At 41.0% G+C, this 18,329-nt stretch overlaps 3 protein-coding genes across 3 annotated transcripts; all 3 read left to right on the forward strand.

Annotated features, from left to right (window-relative positions):
* The first annotated feature begins 1,129 nt into the window (after window positions 1-1,129).
* Window positions 1,130-2,083, forward strand: LOC128331088 (olfactory receptor 14A16-like). Its single transcript, XM_053264448.1, has one exon. It carries the CDS (start codon window positions 1,130-1,132, stop codon window positions 2,081-2,083), a length of 954 nt encoding a protein of 317 aa, XP_053120423.1.
* A 4,807-nt stretch (window positions 2,084-6,890) lies between these two features.
* On the forward strand, window positions 6,891-7,835 carry LOC128331089 (olfactory receptor 14A16-like). The gene has a single exon (XM_053264449.1). It carries the CDS (start codon window positions 6,969-6,971, stop codon window positions 7,833-7,835), a length of 867 nt encoding a protein of 288 aa, XP_053120424.1. The 5' UTR covers window positions 6,891-6,968.
* An 8,185-nt stretch (window positions 7,836-16,020) lies between these two features.
* LOC128331090 (olfactory receptor 14A16-like) lies at window positions 16,021-16,995 on the forward strand. Its single transcript, XM_053264450.1, has one exon. It carries the CDS (start codon window positions 16,021-16,023, stop codon window positions 16,993-16,995), a length of 975 nt encoding a protein of 324 aa, XP_053120425.1.
* Window positions 16,996-18,329: the final 1,334 nt, after the last annotated feature.

Genomic DNA, 18,329 nt, shown 5'->3' on the forward strand with positions numbered 1-18,329 from the left:
TACCCAGAAGGCAGCTGCAGTGGCAACTATTCAGATCGCTGCCTTCCCCTTAATCTTCTTACTCTAGGACACTCCAGAGTAGGAAGCAACTTCATTACATTGCATCCTTTTTCTGCTGCATGGTGGGGGGGGGGGGGGAGATGACCATGCCCTATAGTTACACTTATCCTCCGATAGGGTCTATGCAGTGCTGATATAAAGCAGCATAGCATCAGATTTAGTGCAGATATCTTGGATGTTTTTCATCAGAATCGTTTCCCGTAAAAAAGGCCCCAGTATGGCATGTATCACATCAGATATGATTATTGTTTCAATACAATGCACAACCCTGGTAGGTATACTTTTCAAGCGACTTCCCAGATGGAGGGCTATAAACTGACATATGATGAGGGATCCATCTAGTTCTATGAACTACTGCAGACATTGCTACAGATAGTTAATCCCCATGAACAACTGCTCACATATGAGGGCAGCACGAAGGTGAATGAGCAAAGTCACACAATATTAATCATAGCTCCTGTTCTGTGGATGTGAAAATTGCCATTTTCTTGCACATGGATGGAAAAGAGCAATCTCATATGACTGAGCTCTGCTGACTCACATGGGTTATCTTCAGAGTTCAGAATGCCAAAATTTTAATGGATTCTGTATGGAATTCTAGGAAAACACAAATGCACAGAATTACTCACTGAACAACTGAAGGTATATAACATCAGAAATGTGAATATTTTGGTCCTTGAGTTCATCAGGCACTCTCATGTTTGGTCAATGGCTATGAATACATTTCAGATTAGTAACAATTTTTAATTGTAGGAGCAGCAAGTCAATGAGTTTGGGTTGGTTTGCACATGCATCCATAGCCTATGTTTTGTGACTCATTCATTCATTCATTCATTCATTCATTCATTCATTTATTTATTTATTTATTTATTTATTTATTACATTTCTATATCGCCCCATACAGAAAAGTCCCTGGATGGTTCAAAATCCAAAAAACCATTAAAACATTGACACAATATTTCAACTTCTTCTTAATTAACTCTTCTCCCTGGAAAAGTACAGTACATGAGACAATATAAAACTTTACTTTTCCTCCCACAGGTGGAAAACAGAGAGAGTACCAGGACAAATGTCGAATCTTACATCCATATCTGAGTTTCTGCTCCTGGGATTTTCAGAGGTCCAAGAACTACAAATCTTACATTTCTCTGTGTTCCTAGCAATATACTTAACAGCAGTGACAGGGAATCTTCTCATTATCGTGGCAGTTGCCCTTGATCATCACCTGCACACACCCATGTACTTTTTCCTGATGAACCTGGCCATGTTGGATCTTGGATCAATTTCTGTCATGGTACCCAAATCTATGGTCAATTCCCTCATGAATAGTCGATCTATTTCCTATTCTGGTTGTGTTGCTCAAGTCTTCTTTTTCATTTCCCTTGCAGGATCAGATCTGATCCTTCTAACAGTAATGGCACATGATCGATATGTTGCTATCTGCAACCCGCTACGCTATGAGACAATTATGCACAAAGGAGCCTGCATTCAGATGGCAGCCAGTGCATGGATTACTGGCATTTTCTTTGGCACATTACAGACTGGTGGCACTTTTGCAATCACCTTCTGCTCCAATATTGTCAATCAGTTCTTCTGTGAGGTTCCACAATTATTAAAGCTCTCCTGCTCTGATTTATATCTAATTGAAGTTGGGTTTCTGGCACTTGGCTGTAGCTTAGGCCTAGCATGTTCCGTCTTCATCATTTTAACTTATATGCAGATCTTTGCTACAGTGCTCAGAATCCCTTCTGCACAGGGTCAGAAAAAAGCCCTTTCCACCTGCCTTCCTCACCTCACTGTTGTCTCTCTGTTCATGTTCACTGTATTATTTACCTATGCGAGGCCTTCCAATAACTCTTTCTCCAGCCTTGATATAGCTTTTGCTGTGATATATACAGTAATTCCTCCTATGATGAATCCATTCATCTATAGCATAAGGAACAAAGAGCTAAAGACTGCATTGTGGAAGCTAATAGTTGTTGAGAATTCTTCTAAAACCATCTCAAGAGGAATTGTTATATGAACATTGGGTCGTATGCTCTTCTGTTATGTTACAGGTTGTCTCCGACAATTTTCAGTCAACAAATATTAATTCTATCATACAGATTACTCTGGCATAAGGGTGGGCAAACTTGGCCCTCCAGCTGTTGTTGAACTACAGCTACAATGAATCTTGTGTGGGGTTGATGGGAGCTGTAGTTCAACAACAGCTGGAAGGCCAAGTTTGCCCACCAATGCTCTAACACAGGCTTCCCCAACCTGCGGCCCTCCAGATGTTGCTGAACTATAATTCCCAGCATCCCCAGCGACAATTTATTGTGGCTGGGTATGCTGGGAGGTGTAATTCAGCAACATCCGGAGAGCCACAGGTTGGCGAAGCCTTTTCTAACATATTCTGTGTTGCTTATTTATTTATTCTCCCATCTGATTGGTCTGCTTCCGATGAAATGCTGATCCTTGGTTGAATTTGAGAATCCCCATTGTGTTTTTCTGTCTGAATGGCCCTCTCAAATTCACCCGAGGTTCATTTTTGGCAAAACCAAGGTGTGTAGTTGACTTATTTGTTTTAAGTGTGGCTCAATTTGCCATTGTGTTGTGTCCAAACTGACCTCAGGCTTTTTTTCTCGGCTTGTTGCAAGAGGCTTGGCACAGAGCAGTCAAGAAACAGCTGTGGATTGGGTGAATGGTCGAGGGAGGGGCCAAAGAAACTACTGACAGCAAAACAAAGCACGCTGCTATCAGGTTGTCTGCAGAGGGAATTCTCTGCTTGTTTTTGGAAGCTTGGTTAGAAGTTTCAGTGGCTCCACGTTTTATCTGACAGGACACCTTGTCTCTAAAAGGGAGCCCTAGTCAGGGGCACAGTCTCTATTGAATAGGGCAAGGAGGTGAATGTATAGGGGTTGCAGGTGTCCCCAGGGCCACCTGCTCCTTACCTCTCCTACAGCCATGGCTGTTTGGTGAGTCAAAGCTGCCCTGATTGAGAATAGGTGCCCCTTGAAGACAGGCCTGTTATTACTCTCTTTGGGGCAGCCTTGCCTCACTGAGCTGACACAGATGTGCTGGCTTGATGATATCATCAGGTCATCAGCTCAATCGGAGTATTTCCATCCAGGCATCTTTAGATCTTGTCCCAGTCCACCCTCCAACCTTGCTTCACCCCTCCCCTATTAGAACGTATAGGAATCATATTGGAATGGTCAAATGAAACTTAAAATTTTCCAAAGGTCTATTGATCAGGATCATCGATTATTCGCATGCATCAAATCAATTTTTTTTTAAATCCGGTACTATCCAGCAGATATGAATTTATTATACAGTTCACCAATGTATACAATGCATTCAAAATTTAACTCCTAGCCAAATGAAGAGCTAGCCAACATCCCAAGTTGTGAGAAGGGTGTACAAGAACAGCGTGATTTCTTACTTATAGATAAATTATTTGAAGGTCGAGACTAGATCCTTAAACACCCTATGCTATGGAACTTATGAACAGTTGGCTTTGGTTTGGGGGACCTAAGCCACAGCCTTGTTCAAAGTGAGCTCTGCTACAGAACAGATTGAGATGGCACAATCTGTGCAAATATCTATATGAATCTGAAATATTTTCATGCCTATATTTATTGATCAATGAACATTAATTGCTTAGTGTTCCAATCTGATTAAACATTCCAGAATGTATATGGTGGGATCTGAGATGAATCTATAATATGGTTCACCAAAGATTTACTTTTCTAACCAAATAAAGACCAATACAAACATCTACCCAATAAATTTCATTTATTTTAGGTTTATTGCATTTTATTCAAGGTAATAAACAAGGTAGTGAACTAGTAGCTACTAGATAGTCTCCCATCCAAGTACTGATCTGTTTACCTTATGTAAAGTTGCTATCTCATGTTCTTTCAGTCCATGCCTGAACTATGCCCAAATAGTTGCAAGGTTATAAACTTAGATATGCAAGATTGGTCCTCTGATTCTTCAGGTCCTCTGACTCACCTGCTTTGGACTACATATAGAATAATCAGGAAATCAGAAGCATGCATTTTAATTAGATATTGCCATTGTTTTAATTGACTCATGGTAACTCATCAGGGATCTTTATGAAGAATATTAAGTATTCTCCTTGGAAAAGGGCTTGTGGCCAGCATTGGGGGAAATAAGAAGGATGAGTCAATGTCTGTTTATGTAGAAATAATAAATGTAAAGAGAGACTCTACTTGCAAATCAGTTGATGGAAATATGTTTACAGTTCCCACATAATACAATTATGTCGCCCATTCCCAGGAAAGAATCTGCACCCCCAAACACCCCCATGACACTTCCTCTAACCATAGTCACAACTATGTGATTGTTATCACTCTTCATTTAAGGAGATCTTATAGGAGGGCCATCTTATAGGCTGTTGCCAACCCATACCCACATTATCATATTCAGCATATCCTCACCTACTTAAATCTGTCCCCTGCTAACTGGGTAAAGAAGCACCTTTTTAATGTGGTGATTCTCTTTATTTAGCAGGGGGAGAGTAACTGGCCATATCCACCCCAGCACAGTACTTCCAGTGACTGTGGCTGGTGTCTATCTTATGGTTTCTTTTTAGACTATGAGCCCTTTGGGACAGGGATCTATCTTATTTATTTGTTATTTCTCTATGTAAACTGCTTTGGAAACTTTTGTTGAGAAGTGTTATATAAATAGTTGTTGTTATTGTCAAATAGATAGATAGACAGATAGATAGATAGATAGATAGATAGATAGATAGATAGAGGCAGCCGGTGCAACTGTTTAAGAACAGGCATAATGTGGTCTCTCCAGGATACCCCAGAGAAAAAATTGGCTGCCACATTTTGGACTAATGTAATGGAATTTTCCTGCATTTTAGCCACATTTTGGAATAATTGTACTATGTACAAAGGCAGCTCTATATAGAGCGCATTGCAGTAGTCCAACCTGGAGGTTGTCATCTGGTGTAGCACTGTTTTCAGGTCATTCTCCTCAAGGAATGATCAGAGTTGTCACATCAATCACTGCTGGTAAAAGGACTCTTGGCCATAGCCTCAGTAGTCTGAGGTGCCAGGGTGAGATCCAGGTCCAAGTGGACTCCCAGTCTATGATCCTTTTCATTCCAGGGGATTGTAACCTTCTCCAGAACAGGAAGTTCTATCACATCTTGCAGATAAAGACCCCCAAGAATGAGCACCTCCATCTTGCTTTGATTCTGCTTCAGTTTATTATCCCTCATCCCTACAAGGTTTCAAGCAGAGATCTTTCCCACCCTACCTGGAGATGTCAGGTGTTAAACATCAGACCTTTTACATAGGGGAAAAAACCACATGTGCTCTACCATTGAGCAATGGCCCCTCCTAGCAATGGCCCCTCCTCAGATGTATCCAGCTGTTATGAGTCCTCTGTCACTCTCAAGTACCCGTCCACAGGCCAAAAAAAAAAAAAAAAAAAGTCTGCTAACTATATTAGCAAAAACACATATGAAAGATAAGGAGAAAGTGTGTGTGTGTGACTGGATTTTGCTACATGCTTAAGATGAAGTCTCCGGGGAGAGGCAAGAGTTGTTTAAAAAGCAGAGCTAATAAACTCTTACTTCCAGTGCAGGCAGACTTTTCACTGCCTGAAAAAGGGCGGGAGAATATCAATAAAATGACATGTATAAGTCAACAGACATTCAGTGATGAGAGGAGTGCATTGGAAGCCAAAGGAATAGTAAGTCATTTATGATCCTAGATAACAAAAGAGCCATTTCCAAATTTCTCAGACAAATTGGCATAAATCTCAATGCATGTGCCAATATGAAGATGGGGGTATCTTAAGGTATTTGCCTTTTTAACAGTGAATTAAATCCAACTGTGGTGAAATTCAGCGCCACAATCTCAAGGATCTACCCTCATTCAGAGTGATTCTGTTCACTGTCCAGTCTGGTAGTGCAGATACGAAGCACTGTAGCTCAAACAGTGTATGAGTGTTAACTCTAGAGAGGTCTTAGGAAGGGAGTCTTGGCTGTGAGAAATGACTGTGTGGAAGCAAGGTAAGAGGAAAATGTAGCTTTTCCTTCCACTTGCTTCCACACAATCACTTCCACCCAGGTTTTTCTCCCTTGCTTACACACAACTGAAAATTGGGAGCACACAAAGCTCCCAAACTCGGGTAGAGCACAGTTTTTGATGGTGTGAATAACCTTTCTGTTTCTCTCCAGGAGGGACTTTATGTTATATGGGAATATGAGTAGTGTAGCCTCAGCCCACCGCTATGCAAGGCTGGAGGATTATCACTTTCAATAGAAGACAAGGATGTCAAAGAAGTCATAGTAAACAATAATGAACAGAGCAAGTCTCTTTATTTAAAAGAAGAAAAGAAAAGAAGGTTTGTGGGTTTTTTGGAGTGGGAATCATGATAATGTAACTTTAAATATATGTACACCTTTATGTTATGTGCATGTCTTTTCCTCTCCGTTATGAGTTTACATTTTAAATGTGTTTTTGGATTACAAACTCATATTAACACCATTTCTTTTTAGCCACTGACACATTACTTTCAAGAATGAAAGATGGCATACTTCATAATATTGGGAACTATCAGTCCTCCTTTATGGGTTCTTCTGTTACTGCTCCCAATCAAACATCTCCATTCATATTCAATCACCCCAAAATAAAATGATTTTTAAAAGACTGGGCTAAATTTCATTAGTGCTATCACTTGTATCATGGCTGTGAAAAATAAGAATGAAGAATTTGTCAACACATTTACCTGCCTGCAACCTCCTTCTTTTTTCTTACAGAGACACCATGCATCTTAGTAATGTGTTTCAAAAGGATAATCAGTCTTCTGTGTCTGACTTTCTGCTTCTGGAATTCTCAGAGGTCCGAGAACTGCAGCTTTTACATGTCTTTGTATTCATGTTAATATACCTGGCAACTCTAACAGGGAATCTTCTCATTATCTCTGCAGTAGCCTTTGATAACCACCTACATACACCCATGTACTTCTTTCTGATGAACTTGGCCATGCTGGACCTTGGCTCTGTTTCAGTCATTATCCCTAAATCTGTGGCCAATTCCCTCATGAATACCAGAAACATCTCTTATTCTGGATGTGTGGCTCAAGTCCTATTGTTTGTCTTCTTTGCTATATCAGATTTCTACCTTCTTACAATTATGGCATATGATCGGTATGTTGCCATTTGCAATCCCTTGCAATATGAAATGGTGATGAACAGGCAAGTGTGCAAACAAATGGTTGTTGGTGCGTGGATGGCTGGCATTCTCTATGCAATGCTACACACTGTTGGCACTTTTCAGTCTCACTTCTGCTCTAATGTTATCAATCAGTTTTTCTGTGAAATCCCCAAACTACTTAGGCTTGCATGCTCTGGCTCGTACTTAATTGAAATTGGGGTTCTTGGGATCAGTGCTGGACTTTTGTTAGGTTGTTTTATCTTCATCATTGTAACTTATGTGCAGATCTTCACTGCAGTGCTGAGAATCCCCTCTCTGGAAGGAAGAAAAAAGGCCTTTTCCACTTGCCTTCCCCACCTTACTGTAGTCTCCATCTTCATGATCAGTGGATTCATGACCTACCTAAATCCTCCCTCTAACACTGTTTCTTATCTGGACTTGGTATTAACTGTGATATATTCCTTTGTTCCACCCATCTTGAACCCAGTAATCTATAGCATGAGAAACAAGGACATAAAGACTGCTCTCTCAAAGCTACTGCATTTGAGGTTCCCTCATAAGAAGACATGTTCTACTTTTCATTTGTAAGCATCTATTGTGTATCTGTTTGCGGCTTTTCATTTACATGGGGGAAAGGGGAAAAACCTTCAATTAGCAATGACAAGGCAGAAAGTAAATCAGACTTCCCTACTCCAGACATTGGTGACTTCAGTATTTGTCATATGTGGAAAATGTAGACTTTCTACATCAGTTCTCCAACTGCCTCCCAATATATGTCAGCTGCAAAACAAATGGGAGATTGAATTCAATGAGACATCAAGAAGAAAGAAGGGCTGCATGGGGCCTGTGCCCAGTGAGAAAGTTGTGCCTGAGTTCTGGATCACCCTGGGGAGTGTTATCTCTATGCTGTCCATGGGAAGCTGCTGCATAGGGGCCCAGAAGGGTATAACCTTTGGCTTACAGATCAACCACTGATGGAATGTATTCCCCACTAAATGCAGAGGTTATACTTCTAACCCTATGGGAATATTCCATTGTAGGATTGTCTGAGCCTACATTAAACAACTTGGACTTCTGAATGCTATTTTGTGGTAGCTTGATCCATGTCATTTTGACATCGACTGGCCATTGGGGTAGAGATCCCAGCAGCTGTGATCAAGGATGCAGTTGAAGTGGAGGCCACCACAACAAAGGTATTGGCGGGGGCTGTGGTTTGTTTGTTGTTGTTGTTTAAACAAAATTGTTGTCAACAACCCCATAACTTTTCTTCTACAAGTCAACAAGATCATCATCTCCCCAAGCAGAAGTAGAGACTTATTTTCTTGGAATGAGAACAACTGGACATTTAGCTTCATGAGTGGTGGGAAGATAAGCCTGCATTATAAAAAGCAGTTGGACCATGCTTTGTTCCATTGGACAGTGAAACTGATTTTCATAGCCTTCACTTTGCTATATGCCCCTGCTAACTTGGCAAAGAGGCATCTTTTAACATGGTGATTCTCTTTATTTAGCAGGGGGAGAGTAACTGGCCCTATCCTCCCTCAGCACAGTACCTCCAGTGACTGTTGCTGGTGTCTATCTTAAATTTCTTTTAGATTGTGAGCCCTTTGGGGACAGGGATCCATCTTATTCAGTATTTCTCTGTGTAAACCGCCCTGAGCCATTTTTGGAAGGGCGGTATAGAAATAAAATAAATAAAATAATAATAATATTAATAATGAAAATATTGAGTCAGACCATTGGTCTATCTAGCTCAGTATTGTCTTCATAGACTGGCGGTGGCTTCTCCAATGTTGCAGGCAGGAATCTCTCTCAGCCCTATCTTGGAGAAGCTAGGGAGGGAACTTGAAACCTTCTGCTCTTCCCAGAGTGGCTCCATCCCCAGAGAGGAATATCTTGCAGTTCTCACACTTTTCAAGTCTCCCATTCATATGCAACCAGGGTGGACCCTGTTTAGCTAAGGGGATAAGTTGTGCTGATCAGACTTGTGATGTATAGTTGCATGCAATATTTTCTAGGTCTTCCTTCCAGGATCTGGAGGCAATTTGTTTTTCATGTTGTATGTGTTAGGACAATTTATTCTTAGGGTAATTCAGTTATTGTCATGAGGTGTAGTGGGAATTGAATTCTACATATGTAAGCTATATAAGTGTGATAATGAACCTGTCACTCACAAGATTCCCAATTGCTCATAGAGAATTTTTAGCTATAGAACATTTTATTACACAGCCTCCATTCAAGCAGTCTGATGTCAAGCCTGACAGTGGGTATAATCTGGATCTCTCCGCAGTGTGTTCATGAAACCAATAAAGAGGGCTAGTCTGAAACAATTATATTGATTTTTGAATTTGTCAACATGCACCATACTACATTCCTGGCCAAAACATTGTTCTTCAACAAGGAGAGCATACTTGAAGCAGAGACAATTTAATATATACATCTGCTAATACAAAGCAAGACTGTGGATCTATATAGGCTAGTAATCCACAGGATCTCAGACAGAGATCTTTCCCAGCTCATTCTGGAGATGCCAGGTATTGAACCCAGAATCTTTTGCATGAAAAGCATTCACTCTACCAGTAAGCAATGGCTCTTCCAAAGATGCTGTGTTCTGTTGTTATGAGTGCTCAGCATTCTCAGTTACACAGACACAGACAGACAGACAGACAGACACACACACACACACACACACCAGCTTCTGCCAATTATGTTCACAAAAACACAGATGAGAGATTTATTTTCTCTCTATGTGCTTATAGGAGTGGGTTGTGCCAGATTCACCAAAGTTTTCAGGGATGTAAAGGAAATAATAAAGCTGTGATGACAAACTCTTACTTCCAGAGAAGACAGACACACCTTTCACTGCCTTGGCAAAGGAGCATCAAAAAATGTGATTCATGACTGGACAAAAAAAATTGGTGATTACAGCATTGCAACAGCTGCACAATTAGCAGCCAGCAAGCACAGCCATAAGTTCAACTAGAACAACATCTTCAGCCACATTCTAATTGAGCATACCTTGCAATGCAGAAAGCAGATTGCAGAGCAGACCACCAGATCAGTGAGTGAAGCCCAATTTAGTCTCAAGGGCAGACATGGAGCTCATCAAGCAAAAACAAAGAAATATTATAGAAAGACACATAGAGCTGAGCTGACACTTTCCATTTCTCGCCACAACACCATCTCACAAAAAGACCAAATCACAACTCAAGGACGGAAGGCAGGCACTCCAGTTCTGCCCTTGACAATCTGAGATCCTGCAAAACCAGATAGTTAACAGCAAGCAATACCACACCAAGCATGTTGAAATAAAAAAAAAATCAAACAGAGCAGACGAGAGACAGGAGGACAGAGCAGTCATGGCCTGATGGACCAATGGTCTGACAAGAAACAAAGTGTACCATGAGAAGAAGTTCTCTTACTTTCTTCTTCTCCAATGGAAGCATACATCCCTACCTGCCTGCCTGCCTGTGTCTGGATAATATCATTGCCTCAGTTAGGTGCTGGGTCAGGACACTAGTACATCATCTCATCATTAGCCATGATGCTGACATATGTGCATGACAGCAGCACTAAAGGGCAGAATGTGACACATCTGGGTTTGGGGTTGGCCAGGGTGAGGAAAGCTGCCAGTGGTATTGCAGAGGGTGGGGGTGACCATGAGTCACTCAGCCTCCATGGTCAGCTTGGGATAGCCCAGCAGGGGGAGGTTGGTCTTCTGGAAAACCAGCCACTTTACTATATCAGCATCCATCCATGTGCAATGTGGCATCACCATGACCTCAGCCATGGAGAACACCCTCTCACTCTGGATGCAGCTTGGTGGGAATGAGAGGAACCATCCAGCAACAGCTGCCAAGTCTGGCCAAGGGACTCAACAGCTGGGAGACTTGTCAACAAGTCTGACACTGGGACTCAAAAGCTGGGAGGATGGCAGGTGGGCACCAGTCAGGCACCCACCCACCCAAACAATAAAAAGGGATGGGGAAGGGAGAGACCTTAGCAGGCTGGGCCCCAGACAAAACACGCCCACCTACACAAACCTAAAATGAATCCTTTCGGCACACAGACAGCAGGACCAAAGGTGCATCTTGGGGCTGCAAAGGGGTCGGGGAGCACAGCACCCCAGTTATGGGCTACTTCTCCAGCTGGCCCAGGAATTTCCCCTAGTCTTTTACCTAGGTAAAAGGGTGTGAGCATGCCCTTTTACCCAGGTCCCTGGTTGTGTGTCTGCTTGGGCTGCACACAGCCCAAGCAGACAGAGAGCTGGGGGCCTAGAGCGCCCAGCTTGAGGGGAAATCCCTCAGTGCACCACACTCCTCACAGAGTGCATTTAGGGATCTTTGGAGGCCAGCTGCATTTTCCCATTCTCCAGAAATCTGTGTTGCCCAGGTAGGAGGAACCAAGATAGCACTCAGTCAGGGCTCTCTTTTTTTTGTGCTGCCCAGAGCAGAGCGGATCATGTGGGTGTGGATTGTTTCATAAGCTAAATCACAAAAATCCCTTTTTGTATCAAAAGAGCAACATAGCCTTGAAAGTGGTTGTTTAAAAAGTTCCAGGTAGTTTGTACCAGTGTATTCAATTGAGCTAATTCAATTGATGTGAACCTACACCAATCTACATCAATTAATAGAGTGGTCTGTTCTCAACCAATTAACAAAATGTATCAGAAACATTGACCAGTGATTAGCTGATCAACAAGGGGTGAATTAAGGAGGTGAAGGGTGACAAAGGAGGGGTATATAAGATGGAAAACATGGGGGAGAAAAAAGGAAGAAAGGGGAAAAGAAGAGAGTACCAGCCAGCTAGACAGTTCCAGGTGCTTCTTCCTTTGTATCATATGCACAGACACAACTGTGACTACAAGATTGCTGTGCTTTCTACTGCTGTCAAGGCTTGGTGAGAATAAATTTGAATTTTATAATTATGTGATCCGTTTTCTTGGGTCCTTGGGTCCAATTGGTAATTGAGCAGCCAAGATTTGAACAAGAACCTAGACTTCTGAATCTCTCTGTTGCCCTTAATATAGGAGGAATATTCTGATATAAAAATCTCTTAAGGTGTAAATGACCTTAAGGTCTCCATGGATATAAAGCAGGTATTTTTAAAAGCTGTGGGGACAAATTCTTGCTGCAAGAGCAGACAGAACTTTCACTACCTCAAAAAGGGCAGGAGAGCAGCTATAAAATATGATGTATGATTGAACAAATACTCCGTGATGGAGCAAAGGAATCAGATGTCCCAAAAGGAAGTGAGTTTAACGTTTAAAGAGAAAAGAACAATTTCTTAAACAAAATCGCATGCATAAGGTCTTGGGAACAAAGGCTTGGCAATATATCCCCCCCCCCACACACACAAGAAGGAGTTTGGTTTGTATTGACAAGATGAACATGGAGAACGGAATGCAGGTGAATCAGGGATGATGCTATCTCAATACAGGCTTCCCATCTGCCAGAGGCTCACATGCTGTTGTAAAGCTCCTTAAAGTGGAGTTTAAGTAAAAACATGTAACACATGAAATCACAAAACACACACGTGCGTGCGCACACACACTCCACAATACATAACAATGTAAAACATTTTTCAAATCTGTTTTAAAAATGAAAATTAAAAATCAAATTTTAAAATGCCTGAGTGAACAAAAAGGTCTTTATCTGGCATCTAAAATAACAAAGTGATGAAGCCAAGTGAACCTCACTGAGGAGGCTATTCCATAAATGGGGTGCAACCACCAAAAAAGCCCTCTCCCTACTGAGTCAGACCATAGGTCCATCTAGAGCAGCATTGTCTATTCTGACTGGTGGTGGCTCACCAGGACTTCAGGAAGTATTTGGATTTCTCTCTCAGGGTTCATGATGGTTCATCTCTCTGTCTCCCCCTCTCCCTCCCTCTCCCTCCCTCTCCCCCCCCTCTCTCTTCCCCGCCACCCTCTCATTTCAGGGGAGAGAGTTGACTCATTCACCGCCTCCTCCTGCTGCACTAAATTTCTCTTTGTCTGCTGGACTACATAAGTAGAGATTCATATCTTTATTTTGTTCCATGACCAGCTACAGAAATGGAATATAAATGCCAAGTAAAGTAATACAACTTACTTTTTTTAAAGTAGCAAACAAATGCAGCTTTCTAAGGTGTCCCTTGCAAGTACGGCTATAACAAGCTGGACTAAACGTCTCTTGGTCTGGCCTCTCACCAGAAGACCTAGACCTCATTTCACCACTGTGCAGTAGGCAAGTGATGGACTGGTTGTAGACCACATTCTGCCATTTCTGCTTGTCATGTAATCTATGGACCTTCACTGGCAAGTGAGTGAGGTTCAGCAGACTGTTACTCCACATCTTCTTGCTCTCCCCACCTGGAACAAAGCTTCAATCCCTGTTCCCCCCCACTTTTGGTCTCCATCCCAGTAGGAGAAATGGGAAAAGACCAGATATGTTCTACGGATGCTTGATCCATTGATGACAGGCTTACTGAAGCTGACATGTTGTGGTAGCTGTTGTTGTGATCCTTTTGGCTTTGTCGTGCCGGCTAAAATCTCTGCTTTTATGAGGTCAGATCCTCCTGAATGTGATGATGGTAAAGCAGAAGGACAACAACCTTTGGGATGGATTCTAGAGGCTGCCAGTTTGGGAGTCTTGGCTGGATGTTTTATAGATAAAAAGAGAAAAGGGATACTCAATAGACACAAAATACTTCATGCTGGAGAGGGCCTTCTGTGGTAAATGGTTAATGGGAATGGCCTTCTACAGGGATCCAAAAAACAATGGGTTTAGAATAGCTAGACAGGAAGACGGGATTATTTTGAAAGCAGAGTGTGGATTTTTGGAATTTTGATCTGTTGGCTTTAAAGCTTGGAAAGATCCAAGAAGGATGGCTGAGTGACTAAAGCATCCAGGACAAGAAGGCAAGTACGTGCAGAGTACATGCAGGGATGGGCAAGAAGCCATGACTGTTTTAGTTTTAAAGTCTCAGAAGTGTTTTAGAGTTTCAATGCGGGAAATCTTTCTTTGGGTGCTTTGTCCTTAACTGACTCCCTAGGTTACTCTTAGCTTCAGTGGTAACCACTGTTTCCTTCCTGGACCTTCTTAAACACTGGTCAGGCCAGGCCAGCTTAGGCATGTCTGTAGGGGTGCCAAGGGTGTACAGAAAATCCCATTTCTGGGCCCATAACTCCCATATAGGGTGCAGGGGGTGGTGGAGACTGCCAACTCTACTAATGAAAACACAGATGAAAAGAGTTGATATTTTGTGTATGCCTACTACTAGATCTTGCTAGATTCCCAAGACTACATAGGTCTCCAGGGAGAGAAAACACATATTTAAAAAGATGTGTTGACACAGTCTTACTGTCAGTGCAGACAATTTTATCACTGCTGCAAAAAAGGTAGGAAAGCATCTATAGTTACTGAATTACTGAACGGATAGTGATGAGAGGAAGTAATCAGAAGCCAAAAGAAAAGTAAGTCATTTATAACTTTAGAGAAGAGAAGGACCATTTTTGGGGGAAAGTGCATACACATCTCAATGTATGTGTCTATATAAAGCCTAGAATATTTTTAGGAATTTTCATGTTACAACGTTAATTAAATCAAACTATGGTGTAATTTAACATCCAAATCTGAGGGATATATCATCATTCAGACTTATTCTATGCATTGTCCAATTGGATAGTGCAGGCACAAAGCACCAGAGCTGAAGCAGTCTGTAAGCAAAAATTATAGAAAAAGGACCTAAGAACAAATTCTTGACATTTTACCCCACCCCGCCACCACACACACACACAAACACACAAACACACACACGCTTTTTATCTTCACAACAGATTTGCATGGAACAGTGAATGCAGTTAGTCAGGCAATGCTTTGTGACTGTGAAATGTGTGAGCATCTGCCTGGTAGATGAGATGCCTGTATTCAAATACGGGCACACCTGTGTTGTGTAAATACAGACCAAGGATTTAGAAGTTTGAAGGGCCAAAGCAAATTCTGCTTGGATGAGCAGAATATAGAGATGTACTGATGACAATACATATGTATGCAGCATTTCAAAAAAATGTACTGCCAGACTCACACGAATTCCTGTCTCCTGGATGCCGACGTAGAGTATATTTTCTGTGTGGATAATCACTAAATCAGTTTGTGGGTGGCTGAGAGATAGATTAACCCCAAATAACTGCAGATAATTTTGTTTATTTATTTAATCATCACATTTATAAACTGCCTAACACATACATCCCAAGGCATGGTACAATGAAATAAAACATAATTAAAACAATTTAAAAATAGATGATTATTAAATATTAAAGTATTTAAAATACTTTGATTTCAATGGTGCTTAATCATTAATAAATGCATTCCTTTGCCTTCTCCCTCCATCTAGTGATATGAATACTTCTGTCTGATCTATGCTGTTCATGACCCTATGACGATTTCTTAATAAAGACTCATTCCTTGCCATTTCAATTAACAGCACAGCATACAGCACAAGTACCCAAAGGCCGAGAAAGGAGGCAAAGATGAAAAAGACTGGAAGAGAAAACAGAACTAAAAGAGTCTTATCTTTCTCTTCCAAGCAATTAAATGACTTATGGTGTTAGTTGATTAATATCTTGCATGGGCATGTTTGTTTGTGTCACCATATGGTTTCCCATTCTCATTACTCAACAATATTTTACCTGTTGGACTGAAATTCTTCAGTGAGTAGAAACATGTTGAAATTTTTGGTGTATTTGTATTGGTAGATCTCAATATCTTCTTTTCTTCTTCCCACAGTTAGTATGGAACTGGAGCAACAAATGTCTAATTTTACCTCCATGTCTGATTTTCAGCTCCTGCAATTCTCAGAGATCCGAGAACTACAGATGTTACACTTCTTGGTATTCCTAGCAGTATATCTGACAGCAGTGACAGGGAATCTTCTCATTATCATTGCCATTGCCCTTGATCATCACCTCCACACCCCCATGTACTTTTTCCTGATGAACCTGGCCATGCTGGATATTGGCACCGTTTCTGTCATAGTGCCCAAATCCATGGTCAATTCCCTCATGGATAGCAACATCATTTCGTTTTCTGGTTGTGTTGCTCAAGTCTACTGCTTTATGCTCTTTTCTGGATCGGATTTTACCCTCTTGATAATAATGGCATATGACCGGTATGTTGCCATCTGCAATCCACTACGATATGAGGCAATTATTAACAAAAAATCCTGCCAGAGGATGGCAGTCAGTGCATGGATCTGTGGGCTACTCATTGCTATACTACATGCTGGGGGCACTTTTGCAATCTCCTTCTGCTCCAATATCGTCAACCAATTCTTCTGTGAGGTCCCAGAATTATTAAAGCTCTCCTGCTCTGATTTTTATCTAGTTGAAGCTGGGTTTCTTGAAGTTGGTTGTAGTTTTGTCATAGGAGGTTCTATCTTTATTATTTTAACTTACATGAAAATCTTTGCTACGGTGCTCAGAATCCGCTCGGTGCAGGGTAAAAAAAAAGCCCTCTCCACATGCCTTCCCCACCTCACTGTTGTTTCTCTCTTTATGTGCTCTTCCTTATTTATCTATATGAAGCCTTCCAAAAACAGTATCCCCAATCTGAAAATAGTTGTTTCTGTGATATATACAATAATTCCACCTATGCTGAATCCATTCATCTACAGCATAAGAAACAAAGATTTAAAGACTGCATTGTGGAAACTGTTAGATTTTGAATGTTCCTCTAAAAAATCTGCAGGTTTGTTCTGTAAAACTTGACCTTTATATTCACCTATGACTGTGGTCACCAGGAGGAAACACTGACTCGAAGGCACAACCTTTTCCTTTCCTTCTATGACTGTTTATCTCAGAGATTGTCTCGGTGCATTTTTATTCTTGGGCTATAAGCATTTCAATATGTAGCAAAAATTAATTCTATCACACAGATTCCTTTACTACATTATTTTTTATCCTTCATCCTTGTTTATTAAAAATCTCCTCTCCTTGTCTATTCCTGAAGTTGACTATTTTATTTTACATATTTGTATGTTGCCTACAACAAATATATCAAGGCAGCTTGTAAGAAAAATGAGATACTTCTCCCTTCACATATGAGGAATAGAAAACTCAGTAGTTCTCAAAGGGCAGGCTCTTGCTAATGCCTTGCTTAAGTTTTGTCCCCTCAGAATTCATGAAAGCACACAGACAAGGAATGAAAAAGTAACAGTATTTATTTTTTCCTAAAATCCTAACAGTATTCCGTTAATAAAAATCAGAGACAGGTTTTAAGTTCAATCAATACACCACAAACACCTAACAGAGTTTCCTATGGTTAAAATCAAAAGTTAATGGTTAGATATTTTTATACTACCTCTTCCTGTTCTTCACAGATATGCATTGTGGTTGCTTCGCTGTTCAGATTCCTCTTGACTCGCTTGGCCTCTCTCCTTTCCTTCCTCTTTTTCTCATCTCTTCTCTCCGCCCTTCTCCCCAATTTCTAATAACCCCTCTTTTTAAGCTTGATTGTGAAGCCACCCCCACAACCTTGCTTCCCACTCTTGCTAATAAATATTGGTCTACACCATGGGTGACCTATAATTCAGTTTGTCACCCCTTTTGACATATCGACCCATTGGTCAATTCCTGGATATGCATAAATAAAACTCACAAAAGTCATATCATAAGTGTTTTAATCAAAACTCATGCAAACATTGTGGTTTGAAAATGTTCTGTCCTAATGTACTCAAAGCAAAATATAGACTAAATTGGGGAAGTGTCCTGATGTGTCATTGTTTGACATTTCAATCTGAAAAAGCACCTCATGATATCTTGGAAACATGCGTGGACATAGCACACCTGTCATCTCGGGTCCAAAAAGCCTGACTCTCCTAAAACCAATGGCAAGCACACTGGTCATCTTGGCCATAGAACAAGAAAATGCCCTATCCTTTGTCAAACAAGCTTAACTAAGAAGTAGTACTACAGGACAGAAGAACTATATTGGGATGGATATTGCAGAACCATGCAGAAATCCCCCAAGATTAGCCACCTGACACTTTCCTAATGACAATACAACATGTTCTTTATAAAGATCTTTATGAACTGAAAAAAGG

This window comes from Hemicordylus capensis, chromosome 6, assembly GCF_027244095.1.
Source record: "Hemicordylus capensis ecotype Gifberg chromosome 6, rHemCap1.1.pri, whole genome shotgun sequence".
Taxonomy (NCBI): Eukaryota; Metazoa; Chordata; class Lepidosauria; order Squamata; family Cordylidae; genus Hemicordylus; species Hemicordylus capensis.

Excerpts from the sequence above, each read along its gene's own strand:
- LOC128331088 (XM_053264448.1), top strand. The coding sequence starts at position 1,130 with ATGTCGAATCTTACATCCATATCTGAGTTTCTGCTCCTGGGATTTTCA.
- LOC128331089 (XM_053264449.1), top strand. The coding sequence starts at position 6,969 with ATGTTAATATACCTGGCAACTCTAACAGGGAATCTTCTCATTATCTCT.
- LOC128331090 (XM_053264450.1), top strand. The coding sequence starts at position 16,021 with ATGGAACTGGAGCAACAAATGTCTAATTTTACCTCCATGTCTGATTTT.